The sequence below is a fragment of the Vanellus vanellus genome (genome assembly GCF_965231255.1).
Source record: "Vanellus vanellus genome assembly, chromosome: 22".
NCBI classification, from domain to species: Eukaryota; Metazoa; Chordata; class Aves; order Charadriiformes; family Charadriidae; genus Vanellus; species Vanellus vanellus.
The window spans coordinates 733,533-747,713 of NC_138927.1; the positions used below are offsets into that span (position 1 = coordinate 733,533).

Genomic DNA, 14,181 nt, shown 5'->3' on the forward strand with positions numbered 1-14,181 from the left:
GTGCTTCTTACGGAAAAAGATGTTCCTGTTAAACCTCTGCAGAAATTGCTGAAGTTGGCAATCCTGGTCTGTGGGCTGGCCATCACTACCCACTTGTAGTGGGGACACCGTAGACCACAGTGGCGTGTCTCACAGCCCGCTCCCCCCGCAACTGACAGCCAAGAACGTGCCTGTTTATTTTGGGGTTCAACTACTTACACTCCGAGGAATAAATGCAGTTACCAACTCCTCGCTGCTTACCTACAACCTGCTGACCCAGCCATCTGCTGTTCTGCAGATGCACAGAGAAAGCAAAGCTCTTCCAGGTCTCAAACCGCCCACCACCGTAGAGCTGACGGCCCGAGCAGAGCTCGCCCACCTGCTACACCAGCCCTGCCGTTCACGTTTTGACCAGCCCTCCAGACTGCACGGGCATAACCACCAAAAGGACAGGACAGGGCTTTAACTCTTGAGTCGTGCAAGGAACAAGGCCAGGGGACACTGACAGGCAATCCAAATTGCGGTCAAAGTGATCCAGCCACTCCAACACCAGCATCCAGAGCCCTGTAGCTATAGGGCAGAGGCACACTGGAATATTCCTGGATTCTGCACAAGGACTGGCTGGGAACCCTAAAAAAAAAAAAAAAAAAAAACATAACACCAAAAAACCAACAAACCCCAACAGCTTAAGCTCTGGAAGAGCAGGAGATCAAAGGCTGCTGTGGTTTTTAAAGCCTTCATGGAACAGAAAACTGCAGCAGAAAGCTCCTAGCAGAGCTGCAACCCAGCTGTCGGAGCGGCACTCCATCAGAAAGAAGTGTAAGGAGTCACCAGGCACTTGCCGGAGCGCCTTGGGTCAGCCAGCAGCAGGGCTGCAAGCAACAGCAGCCACTCTGCAACCGGGCAGCACCATCCGCCTTCGCAATTTGCCCTCAGTACAGAGAAGGAGCATCTCATCCTCCCAGCCACACTTTGAGGATTGACTTAATCCAAGCATTAAACTACAAACACAACCCTTACAACTCTGGTGTCAGGTGGGGGGACGCTAGCGACCGGATCCACAGCCCACCGCTGGGAGCGAAGAAAGAGCTTCTCCCCAGTGCTCGACGCTGCACTGCTCCCGGGCCAGAGATGAGCACTAAACAAATGCACACTGGAGATATTTCGGCTTTTATTTGCAAATTCATCTGTACATTCTCACTTGGGTGTTGAGCGACAGCTGCCAGGAGCTGTCAGCAGCAGGGGGCAGCAGCAACTAGGAGTTAACAGGAGCTTTCCACAGAGCCTGGAAACAAGAGACAGCAGAGGAAACAAAACCCCACTGGCTTTCACATTTAACCTTTTCTGAGTAAGGGAATTAGAAATCGAGTCATCTTTATCACATTCAGAAAGGTGTTGGATTTACAGTCCTATGCGTTCAGTGTAAAGATCTCGGGTTGAAGTCACTATCTGCAAAGTAGCTTGAAAACTATCCCAGCCTTTTTTTTTTTTTTTGGAAGCCAGCATCTTAAAGCTGCAGTACTCTCCATGCATCCTTCCCAGCAGTCCCAAAGCCAAATGACAAAAGAAGCCCTTGCAAATAAATAATCATAGGAAAATAAATAAGATTAGATCTTGAATATACAGTTACGTGGTCTTTATTTGGTTTCAGAGGTGGAAAAAAGTGGAGCTAGACTGCAGCTTTAAGCCTTATGCCTGAATCAGCCTCAAACACTTTGTAAATTTTACAGTTGATTAGCTCCGAGATCCTAAGTTCCACAGAAATGAACATTTAAGTACATACGCACACCCTTCCCCAAGGCATACTTTATTTTGCTCAGCCAGTTAAAAAAAAAAAAAAAAAAAAAAAAAGACTGCTGGAGGGGAAGTGCCCCTTCCTGAGCTGAACAGACAAGACTGAAGACCTATTTACTGTCACAGTAAAAAGTCCCAACAAATATCTAACCCCACCCATATCTGCAAGGGTAAACTGGTTCAAACCATGCACCAGGGAGACAATCCTCTCTCAGGGGATCCTTAACTTCGCTGGCACCACAGAATCCTTGAGCAAATCCAGCCACCGGCAGGGCTGCCAGCTGCCCATTGCTTCCTGAGCTCAAAGCCTAGTTGTGGAAAGTCGTAAGTCCATTATTTCTACTTAAGCCAGAAATCCTGTTAATGCCATTTAGAGGCAGCTCTACAGCAAGAGCTCTTGATCTGCTCTCTCTTTGGGGTACACGCCCCCTCCCCAGGAACTCCCAAATGAAAAACCACGCAGAAGAGAAAAAGCAATCCATTGCAAGCCAGTGTCCGTGATTGTCTCTTTGGGGAGGTCAGGAATCCAGGAGAGGGCAAGGCAGGGGAAGGGAGGAGGATGGCAGGTGGAGAAGGAAGTTGGAAACAAACTCAAAACCACCAAGACACAAGGAGGAGCTCAAAGCCCCTCAACAGCTGATGGCACTGGGTTGCTGTTTGCTAACAAAGTCTGAAATGAAGTCGAACTCGTTCTGTCCCAAGAATAGCTCTGGCAGCTCCTGAATCCGGTCCAACCCCAGTTCCAGGACAAGGGATGTCAAGACCTCCTCATCTATGAGATCAGTGTCCATAACGTTCAAGGTCAGCGCTGGTGAGGGCATGTGCTGCATGCCTGGGTGCTGGCTTGGCCCCACTCTGTACTGCTGGGCACCAGCTCCCATGGGCCCATTGCTCATACCCAGCGGGTGACCCTGGTACTGGGTGTTGAGTTTTTGTAGGTGCATGCTAGCCATTAGCTGCTGGGTGCCCACCGGCCCCATGTACTGCTGCTGCTGACTCGGGCCATTGAACATCATCGCATTCTGCATCTGGTGGTGGCCCATCTGTCCGCTGAGGTTGGGTCTCGGCCTCATTGCACCATCCATGCCAGCCCCTCCGTAGGGCATCATCTGACCGGCGGCAGGCAGTGTCCTCAGCACATGCTGCCCGTGCTGCGGGGGTCCCTGCAGCCCACTCACCCCCATGCGGTAGCTCTGCAGCCCGGTGCCACCGTGGCTCATGGACATCATCATGTGCTCAGCCATGGCTCCAGCCCCTGCAAGGCGACACACGGCTCAGGGCAAGGCTCCCCGCGACAGCACCGCTTCCCACTCCCACCCGAGGATCACGGAGCACCCCCACCTTCGCCCCGGGAGGAAGGCACCGCGCTGCACCCGCCCTGGGAACCGCGCTGCCGCCCGCCCGCCCGCCGCCGGCGGACAAAGCTCGGCGCGGCGCGCACCGCGGCGCCCCCGCGCACCGCCCCGCCGCCGCCCCGGGGAGCCGCGCTCTGCCCGCGCGGGTACGCACCGATCGGGGGCTCCGGCGGGCAGCGGGTCCGCGCACCAGCAGCGCCGCGCTGGCTCGGCTCGGCTCGGATCGCCGTCTGCGGGGCGCCGCGCTGCCGGCACTTATAGGGACGGGGCGGGGGCGGGCTCCCGGCCCGGCCCCCCGCCGCCCATTGGAGCGCGGCCCGGTGCTGCCGGCCCCCGACGGGGCGGGCGGGAGGCACAATGGCCCGGCCGCTTCCCCGGGTGGCGGGCTGGCGCCCGGCACGGCACGGCACGGCACGGCTGCTGGTGGGGCTCTCCGAGCCCTGTTCGCAACACGCCCCGTTGTCACGACACGGCCCAGCTTGAAGGGGACTGGGTGCCTCCAGCACGTAGAGCACTGGTGTTGGCAAATCCTCACTATCAGGGCTTTAGGATCGGGCGCTCTCCCCTTGGATCTGAGGTGCAGGCACCTTGGGCAGGCTGGGGAGGAAAGGAATGGACGGCATCCAAGGCCCCAGCCCAGTGACCCCAGTTTCCCACCTATACCCTGCTGGGAGCAAGGTGCCCGCAGTGCACACTCTTTTCCCAAACAGGATGCCAAGGTGCAGCCATGCTGCCTGCTGTTACCATCCCCACAGATGGTGCATGATCTGTCCTGGTTTTCCATGTCAGCATCGACAAGGGCAAGGGCGTGGAGGTGGTTGGGAACAAGGGACAGTGTCCGTGGAGTACTGGCCTCAGTGTGGTATGGGCACCACAATTCCTTGGCTGCGGAAAACTTGGGTCATCCCTGTTCAATACCCCACTTATGTGCCTTGGGGTAAGGATTGGGCCTGTGGAGACTGGGGAACCTCAGGTAGGTCATTTCTTCTCTGGCCCATGCACGCTGGGAATGGTGGTGTGTTCACGTGAAGCACTAATTTTGAACTGTATTTGCTTGCATTGTGTTCACTCTGCTTCCTGAGCAGGGACCCTGCCTGCCTCTGATACTGTAAACGACCAGGTAAGATCAGCTCTCTGGAGAGAGCCATCCCTCCAGGGCATTCCTCTCCCCCAGTGTCACTCTGACCAAGCCTTTCTACCCGATCACGGCTGGCTGGGGTGCAGGTACGTGTTGTGGAGGTTGTGCTGAACTCACTATTCATACTGAAGGATACGCACACAGACCTTTGCCAAGTCCTCCCAGGACCGCTGCACGCTGGCCCCTGCCGGCACGTGCCCTGGTGCAGCAGGGTGCTGGCCATCATGAGCAGGGTCCTTGCCTGGTGGCAGTTCTGTTGGCAGGGTCGGCAATGGGAAGTTACCACGCAGTGAGACCTTATCAGCCAAGGTGACTCAGGTTAGTGGCATCAACTAGTGGCATCAACTCTGCCAGCAGCGCCCTCCCAGCAAGAATGCACCAACATTCTAAACACAGCTGGCAGCAAGGTGAACATTACAAGCAGAGATTTGCTGGTATAACTCTCTCTGCAGCAGTGTTCTTCACTTCTTCACCTCCGAGTCGAGTTTTGGCTCACGGAGTCCCAGTTCAACCCACATGCTCACCCACTGAGCCGTGCTGGCCAAATTATTTTACCATGGGCCTAGACTACAGCGGCGCTGGTGCTGTCTATAGGACATGGTACTTTCTGCCAGCGTATCACAGTGGTGATTTTTCCCTTTTTTTTTTTTTTTTTTTTTTTTTGTTTTGAAGGAACCCAGAGACTTCTTTTTTAAAGATATTAGTGTTGCATGGTTACCCGCTTTGAAGATAGGTGATGGCGAAGTTAAACTTGCTTCCCCAACTTTCTTCTGCCTTTGTTTGTGTGCTCTCCTGTGCAGCCTTTCAACTACAACATTACAGATCACGGCTCCGGTAAAAACAGACAGATCTTTTCTGGAGACTCGAAGCAGGCTGTTTTATGTGCTCTGCATATTCATTATGCTCGTGGACCCTGTTGAGCAGAAGGAAGTGCCAACAATGTGTTTCAAAGGTTGCTGAAGAAGTTGTTTGTTGCTAACTGTATTACTCGAGAAATGAGGTCTAAGTATATACTGTCATGAAAGGATTGAAGTTAGGCAGCACAGGCATCTTGGGCGAGTGCCTAACCACACAGCACTGACCTGAAGGGTTACTTACATGGAATATCTCTATATCAAAACACCTTAAACCAGCAGCTCAGAGCAGATAATGCCCAGAAGCCATCTGCTTCCAGATGTGAGCAGCCAGGAATGGAAAGTGTCTTCTCTTACCTGGACAGAGCATAGGGCCATTAACCTCCAGGATGTTCTGGGAGTCGCTTTTGTTTGTGCCACCTTCTGCCTTGTTAAGTGGCTGGGATGGGTTTCAGGTGTTGTTGGTGAGCCTCTAACTGATGAATCAGTTGGTTAATTGTTTAACGTAATTACGTAATGATTGTTTTTTAACTCTAGAGATTTTGACAAATGCATTTTTTAGTGCTAATAAACACATGCTTGCATACATATACCTGCCTGCCTGTGAGTTCACATGCAGATGCACACCCAGGTGAGGAACAAATACAAGGGGAGTGTCTGCCCTCGTCTTTGCAGGTGCATCCAGCCAGAAAAGCCTCTCTCACTTGGAAGAGAGGTGTGGTGTGTAGCTCAAGTCCTCGTCAGGGGCAGAAATTCTTGGACAGGGTGGGAAGGGGCTCTCCACAGCTATTTGCAGTACAGAAGACTCCAAGGGTGGTAAATGGCCCACCATTTTGGAAACAAATTGGCAGATGAGAGAGCACACTTGCTGAACACGAGTGTGAAGGTCCCCTCCATCTCTACACTGACTTATGTCCCTTCTCCTTTGGGAAGGGTAAGCCTGATCAGCGCGTTGTCCAGTTTGAAAATAATTTGTTCAGAAATGGAGCTCTGTTGGCTGGGATCAGCTCTCTGATCTAGATTCTTATGTTGTCCCCTAGATGTTTCACCAGCATAACCTGTGGTGTTTTGAGAGGAACCAAGCGCCTGCAGAAAAGGAAGGGTATGGGGGGATGGGAGGCATTGTGGTGACGAGAGGTGTCCACAGACCCACAGCCTCCGTGTTTTCCATGTTGTGTTCCATCAGCCTGTGCTCTGTGTCTTGAGGACTTCCTCTTCTTGAACCAGTGATATTTTATTTTACAGGGACCAGCGTAGGCTTGTCTGCTGCATTTCACACTGCCCAGCCAACAGCTGCGCAGCAGAGCTGGGAAAAGGCTGACTAGTCCTGGTAGCATCTCTCTCACCAGTCTTTTTGGCCCAGAACGCGCAGTCGTTCCTTGTCGTGCTGAGGTCTCAAGTGTTAAGGACCCAAAACACTGCAGCTGTATTTACAAGGCACTCTGTATGACTTGATCTGGCCCAGGTTTGCAGTCTCTCCCCCATGCGCTGCCGTCTGTCATCAGCCCATGGACAGACTGGCCTTTCTGGGAAAGCAGATAAACTGTCTGTGTGTCAGATCCAGCCCTGGGGCTGTCAGTTGGTCAGCCCTGACTTAAGTCACCCCATAAGCCACCTCCAGGAGCGTGTCATTCACAGCTTCCTGACATGGGACTTCCCCAGTCTGGCTGTACTGGTGTCATCGGCCCTGTGTTATCGAGGGTGGATTACCCAGGCTGGGAATTAATCAGACTGTTGCTCCAGTGGCACCAGTTTGGTTCGGCATGACTGGGCATCTGGAAACACCACCTGTGTGTCTTGTGTCCCAGGTCAAGGCATCCATGTGGGTGGGCATCAGTTTAGGGATGTGATCCCCAGCACATCGCAGACCTTTTCTTTGCCCTCTTAGGAGGGTGCTCGCAGCCTGACGTACGGCTCATCTATGTTACCTGGGATTTTGTTTATGTGAGATGTTCCCTCCTCATATTTGATCCCTGACCACCATACATCGACTGCACAGCTCCGGTGGTATTACAGTGGTAAAATCATGTCCCCAGAACCCTCCAGGGATGAGAGGTGGCACGGGCGGGAGCTTTCTGTAAGCAGAGATGCAAACACTTATCTTGCAGTGTTTTGGATGTGTCAGAACTGGTTCTCTCTAATTCCAATTGCTGATCTACAGTCCAAGATCTCGTTTTTGCAAGAGTCTGAGAGCCTCAGTTTTGGGGGGGAGGGGGAGAAAAAAAAAAGAACAATTTTATAAAAAGCCTTATAAGATGTACTGATGAATGGAGAGCAGGTAGAGGATTTTTTGGGGAATTTCCTCTGACTAAGCGATTCTCACTGTGCATTTCAGGCTACAACCCACCCGCTGCTGTGGTGTGTGTTTTAGCTTTGCACGCAGATTGCAGAACAATTTGAGTAGCAATGTGAGCTATGTATTTGGGTGTAGACGGAAGGATCTGAGGAACCCCATGATTCAACCTGGAGAAGAGAAGGCTCCGGGGAGATCTTATTGTGGCCTTCCAGTGCCTAAAGGGACTCCAGGAGAGCTGGGGAAGGACTTTTTACTGGGGCATGTAGGGATAGGTTGAGGGGGAATGACTTTAAACTGGAAGAGGGCAGGTTTAGATTAAACATTAGGAAGAAATTTTTTACTTTGAGGGTGGTGAGGCACTGGAAGAGGTTGCCCAGAGAGGTTGTTGAGGCCCCACCCCTGGAGGTGTTCAAGGCCAGGCTGGACATGGCCTTGGGCAACCTGGTCTAGTGGGAGGTGTCCCTGTCTGTGGCAGGGGGGGTTGGAACTAGATGATCTTCAAGGTCCCTTCCAACTTAAACCATTCTATTATTCTATGATTCAAAGACTCCTGGATGCCCAGCTACGTCCACGCTTGGCCTTGCAGAGCTCCTGCAAGCTTCAAAGCAATTGGGGTGTGCACATAGAGGCTAAAGCAATTTGAAATATCCTCCGTTAAGGGAGAAACTTGGCTTTGAGGGACAAACATCCAAAAGAAGCCCCTTTGCAGTCCCGCACTCACTGGAGGACAAATACAGAGAGTAGAAACGTGCAGTAGAAGGCTGGAAATCTGCAGAGCTGTGACCTAAACCGAGATCCAGCAGGTACGACTGTCTGACGTTGCTATATCTGGGTCTGGCCATGGGCAGACGCAGGGCAGCAGTGTGCATAAATCACCTCCACATCAGCCGAAACTCCTTGGAGCTCTCAGCTGTATCACATAGGGTTCTTGAAGTATTGTTTTTCCAGAAGATGCCGGGCATCAGGTGAGCTGCTCCTCTTGCAGGCTCTTGGCTTGCAGTAGCTCCCTTGGGCAGAGCAGCCGGTTGATTGTGGCATTTGGGAAGATCTTGGGTTGGATGAGTCCAGATCTGAATCACTAAACCACGCATTTTGTTCCATGAAGGGCGGAAAATGCCAAGGGCCCACAGCATACCAGAGGATCAGCTATTAAACGTCAAGGCAGACGTAACATGTGGTGGCAACCAGCTCCCACCTGCCCTTTTTTGGCATAAACCTCACTTAATTTGCCCCTCGTCACGCAAAGATGGCACCTACATTGTGGACACTTGAAAAAGGAAGGGTAGGAGGGGTCCCTGAGGAAGACGGCACTGGGGATGGGTTGCAGCTGCTGGAACAGCTCAGCAACCCATAGCCAGCTCCTCACTGGTGGTACAGGCTCCTGGAGAGAAAGAGCAGCCACCAACCAGGCACAGGGTGGCTAAACAAATCTGCTGGACTCAAAGTGGCCCAGAGCCCACGTTGCCCACCCCACCAGTGTCAGGTTTTGCCAGCTGCTTGTCTCTTTCTGGTGGAAGGGTTACCACGGTCACCGCCTCTCCCTGCACCGCCAAGGAGTTGAAAGCTTTTCTGCCTAATGTTTGACTATGTTGGGACATCCAATTTAATCAAATATTCACTATCAGCTGCTGGAGTTCTCTATACCATATCTTGAAAGAACCCTAGTGAATGTGTGCTGCACATGTAATGCTTTCCTAGCAGATTCGTTTATTGGCAACCAGGAGATGAGAAAGGGATGCAATGCACTGGCATTTTTTGTTTGTTTAAGGACAATCACAGTGGTTTTCAAACCCCAACTTTGAAGCTGAGCAGTCCAGCAGAGGCCATCATAAACACTGAACCAGGAGCAAATTCCAGTGGAGTTTCTCTGGTTTGGCTTTAAATAAGTATGTCAACAAGCCAAGATTTAGAAGTTAAATTAAATATTAAACTTCTGAGTTACACTCTGTGTCTTACAGGAGTCTCTGACAAAGAGGTCTGGAGGGATACTGGCCAACAGCTAATTATTTCAGACACCTGTTACCAAATCTATTTATTGTCACCAGATAGGTCTGATGTGGACAAGTGAGGGGACAAGCACCATTTCCTGGGCAGGACATGGGGAATCTGTGGTGCCATCAGGGCAGTGGGTCCCAGCACAGCCCAGAAGGAGGTGTGGTGGATTTGAGTTCCCCTGGGGCTTTGCAGCAGGACATATCAGCTTCTCCTGGCAAGGTGCCCCCGGCACTACCTGCTTGGTGATGGGTCTGTGGAGTTGTCACCCCATATGTGGTCTACAGGGGAGAACTTTGCCTGGCGCAGTAACGACGTTGTGGTGTAGATGTACACATGGGGCAGGAACAGGCTCGTGAGCTCCCTTGAGCAAATGCCCATTAGATAGACAGGAGAGAGATGAGGTGAGCATGGGTTTCACAGAGAGCAGCCACGGGTGTCCAGCAGAAAAGGTTTTTCATTAAGCTTAAAAAAAACCCAACAAACCAGACAAAGAATATGGAGGAAAAGCGAAGAGACCAGGAGGGACACAGTGCGGCTCCTCTCCAGGGCACGGGGCACTAACGGTGCCCCCCTGCCTGGTGGCTGGGCAGCCTTGCAGCAGCGACGTGAGGACGCACCGAACAGCAACCTGAGATTCCCTCTCCCCAGTTTCTGCATGGTAAAAGGGTCCTCCAGGAGAGCTGAATCCAGGTGTCACATTATCCCGCGACTCCTCATCTGCATTTAGATGGAAACACTTCATAAAAGGCAGGAGGTGTTAGGCAGAGACTAGCAGTGCAAATGGCCCCGGGGAGGGGGGGCGAAGGGCAGGTTGCTCTGACAGCCCCCCTGGATGCAGGGACCATTCATGTTGAGAGCAAGCATGACTAGTCTGCAGCTGGTGGCCAGCTCCAGGAAAACTGGGTTCTCCATTAACCCTGCTGGGATTCGGGAGTAAAGATGCCGAGGAGGGGAAAGGCTGTGCCTCTGCTCAGCTCTGCAGGAGCCTGCCACGCATGCAGGTGGCTCTCGTGCGATCTCCTCGCACGAGGACTCCGGGACACACGTCTTCCTGCCTGCACCGGCAGCGATGTGGGACCGTGATTGAGACCCCAGCAGTGCACGGAGGAGGTTTGGTGCTTCTTGCGAAGTGGCAGACCCAGGCCGGCAGCTGACCCAAGCACTGGCGTGCTCCAACCACTGAGCTGGCTTGCCCAGCTTGTAAACAACTTCTTCTTATTTTTTTTTCCTCTTGGCTAATCTTGCTCTGTGGGGGCAGATAACATCACTGGAATTTTTCCAGTGTCCTTTGCAAGCGCCTCCTGCTTTGGACTTTGGCTGAGACTCACAGGAATGAGACACGAGCTTCCTTGATTGCTTTCTCTTGTTTGCTTTCCTCCGGGCCCGCCATGCACCCCTGGTGCTGCTGATTCCCGCTCTGCTCCCGGCTGTGCACCAGGGCCTTGTTCCCGGGGCCGGGGAAGGTGGCAAGGAGGTGAGCCCGGCACAGCCACCCCCTCCCTGGGTGTCCCTGTGGGGTTGGGGCCGGGCTGCTGGCAGCGAGCAGGAGGGGCCAGCGGGGTCCGACCTCTCCTCGCTGATGCCTGCAGAGCCAGTGTGGGACTCGGCAAGGTCCCGCTCGGCATCCCGGCTCTTTCCCGGCAACTTTGCCTTCCTCTGCTGCACTTGTGCCAATGCAGCTGTTTTGGGTTTAGACCTGCACCATGGCAGGTGTTAGCTGCACTTTAGCCCTGAAGGGCCAAAAGGCTTCTAATGCAGAGGCAGAGCCGACCCCAGGACAGCTGGTGTGGTACCTGACCCCTGTCCACCCAGCTGCCTGTCCCCACTCTGCCCAGAGATCCCACTCATGGCGCTCCCGAGCCCTCAGGGACCCCCCTTCTGGGGTCTGGCAACAGAAAATCGGTTCTGTTTTGGAGAGAGCTGGCAGCCTGACCACTACCCAGCTATGGATGTGCAGCCTGAGCCTGGCCCAGGGGCTCCGGGTGCTGCTCCAAGCATGGCAGGAGCAGGCAGCCTGCCAGACCGGTTTGCCGGCACAGCCTCTGACGTGGTACGGGCCGCGCACGTCACCAGCTCCTGCCTCAGCTGCACGTGTCACTGCTCACCTCCTCCCTATGCTGTCACCCCTCCCCAGCAGAGCCCCATGGCCCACCACTGCCAAGGAAATCCAGGCACTGACCCTCTCCTTCTGCTGGCCACAGGCTGGGCCACCAACCTGCGCAGCTAGTGCTCTCTTGGTGTTTCCCATTTCTATCCTTCCTCTCCACCTTGCAGTTTTCCAGGTTTCCATATGGTGTCTGTGGTCCATGTGCTGTGAGCCAGCACACCGAGCCAGCTGTAGTGTCAAAGGGATGGTCCACATGCAGTATCACAAGGCTCTCTTCTTGCATGGTCCCTTCAGTCCCATGACTGTCCTGCCCAGGTACCCCAGCACGTCCTTGTCCCTGCTAAAGACAAGCCCAGGAGTAATCCCTTCCCATGCGAGCAACCCACAGCTCTGCTTCAGGTTAAGATGCTGCTTTGCCCGAGACCTGGCTTGCATTGCTGCCTGGTCGTATGGTTCTGCCGCGTGGCTTCTCTGGATGTCTTGGTCACTGTGATTTCCCTCAGGCTGGATTTGAAGCAGAGATGGACAGGGCAGTGATGCGGTTTCTCTGGCAAGGAACCTGTTGAGTCAGGCATCATGGGTCAAGGCCACCTCTTCTCGGGTCCCTGTGCGATGCCCTGTCCCTCTGCCAGTTCCTCCCAGGGCCTGGTACATGGCAGTGGGACCTGTGAAGATGGACAGCAGTGGGGTTTCCCACTTGAATGACTGTGTCTCCTGGGTTCCTGCAAGGCACACTGTCCTCTTGGGCATGAAGTCAGAGAGGTTTTAGGTTATTTCTTCTTATCTCTTGGCGCCTGTGTTGCTGCTGTCTTCAGAGAGATTAGCTAGTGGCGGTTTCTCTGGTCTGCTGAAGTTGCCTCATGCAATTGTCTTGCATGGTGTGGGGTAGTCAGGGCCATGGTGGTGAGTCTTCGGGGAGGTTGTAGTGTGGTGTTTCTTGCATTATCATCAGTAATAGCTGTTGCTGTTTATCTGCCTTCTCTTTCCTTCACATTATGCAACCTGCTTTTCAAATGGCAGTGGTTGTTTTCCCTGGGTCAATGTAGCAACAATGCTCTTTCTGGTATCTCCAGGCCCTCATGGCTATGATGGTGCTTCTCCAACCTCACTCTCCTGAACATGTTAGGATGCCCAAGTGCTTTCCCACTTTCTAATCAGCCTGAGCGTTGAGCGGGAACTACGGTGAAGCTCTGGGAATATGCAAGCTTGCGGGTGGGCTGGCTGTCCGGTGGCTCTGGTTCAGTGGCCAGGGGAGGAACGGGGCGCGTGACTCAGGGCAACTGAAAGTTTTGTCCGAGGAGATCTGCCTGGGATCCAGGTCGCCTGGACCTGTTTGTCAGGTTCCTATTTTTGTTATTCATCATCTCAGTATTCCTGAAAACAAATCGTGTTGTTGTCAGCTAATTGGCAGCGCACGGCGTCAGAGCATGGAGGGTGCAGAGTACCTGTTTGCGTGGCTGGATCTCGGCTCTGCCGTGAGCATGGCCAGTTGTGCCGGTCCTGCGGCTGCCTCAGGCGGGAGCTGCTCCTCTTGATCCGTGCCACTGGGAACAGCCCCTGGTGCTGCCTGGGGACCTGCCTGCCCAACAGCCTCCTCTGGAGTCAGGGCAGAGCATCATGGCCGTTGCCGTCAGAGCGGGCTTTCAGGCTCTGTAACGCTTGGCTGCAGCTTTGTGCACGGAGGGCTGTGCGCGATGGCTGCGGGCTGAGCTTGCAGCAGGCCGGGGAGCTTTGGCGGGCTTTGGAGAAAAGCCCCTGGGCTTTATCCTCTGGCTGGGCCCCTCCTGCATCAGGGGTGAGGTCTGCTGGGCCCTGGCTCAGGCTGTGGGCTGATGACGGACTCTGGTAGTCACTGGGTTGGGGTAGGACTGGAGAGAGCTGTGTGGGTGAGTCACTGCTCTGTGAGGGATGAGGAACTGCTGCTTATATAGAGAAGGGAAAGAGATGGCTGCTGAGAGGGCCCTTGACACAGCCTGAACCACCTTGGGAGGCTGCAGACACTTCTGGGGAGAAGATACCTGGGAATGGCTGTTGCTGTTTCCTCGGTTTGCAACAACTTCTCTCTGGAGCTGGACAGGACACTTCTACTCAGGCCAAGCTTCAGCAGAAAAACTTGCTAGCTAAACCAGGTATTTAACCAATATGCATTTTTTGCTCAATGGAAAAGCTTCTAAATGAAAATGTTTGTTTTATTTTTGGGAAATAAAGAAACAATTTTTCTTGCATCATCCATTCTCATTTTCGTCATGCTTGCAGGCAGCAGGACTTCCTTCTGATCTCAGAAATAAACAAGAAAACATCTATTGGTATTTGAGGTGAAAGAAACATAGCTGTGCATGTCTCACTGAGCAGCCATCCTGCTGCTACCCGCCTGGATTTTAATCATCTTGCCATGTCACCAGGGTGGCAATGTCAGTAGACTCGGGCAGCACTGCAGTGGGCATGTGCCAGGTTGGCTGAATCAGCGGGGCTTGTGGCCAGAGGAAGCCCACTTCTCAGGTGGACCTGTTTTCTTTTTACATGGAGAAAATGGTTTGGACACTTAAGTGAGTTATCCACTTATTGGGAGTAACTTGAAAGCATGTGCTGCTTGAAAATGCGCGTTCCTGGCCAGTATCCACCAAAATTCATGGAAGCTATTGGCACATGCGATGTTAGGAAAA

At 53.3% G+C, this 14,181-nt stretch overlaps 1 protein-coding gene across 1 annotated transcript; it reads right to left on the reverse strand.

The window, feature by feature from the left end:
- Nucleotides 1–1,138: 1,138 nt before the first annotated feature.
- On the reverse strand, nt 1,139–3,340 carry CITED4 (Cbp/p300 interacting transactivator with Glu/Asp rich carboxy-terminal domain 4). Its single transcript, XM_082494173.1, has 2 exons — nt 3,283–3,340; nt 1,139–3,028 (listed from the first exon to the last, which is right to left on the reverse strand). Exon 2 carries the CDS (start codon nt 3,015–3,017, stop codon nt 2,403–2,405), a length of 615 nt encoding a protein of 204 aa, XP_082350299.1. The 5' UTR covers nt 3,018–3,028; nt 3,283–3,340; the 3' UTR covers nt 1,139–2,402.
- Between the last annotated feature and the right edge of the window lie 10,841 nt (nt 3,341–14,181).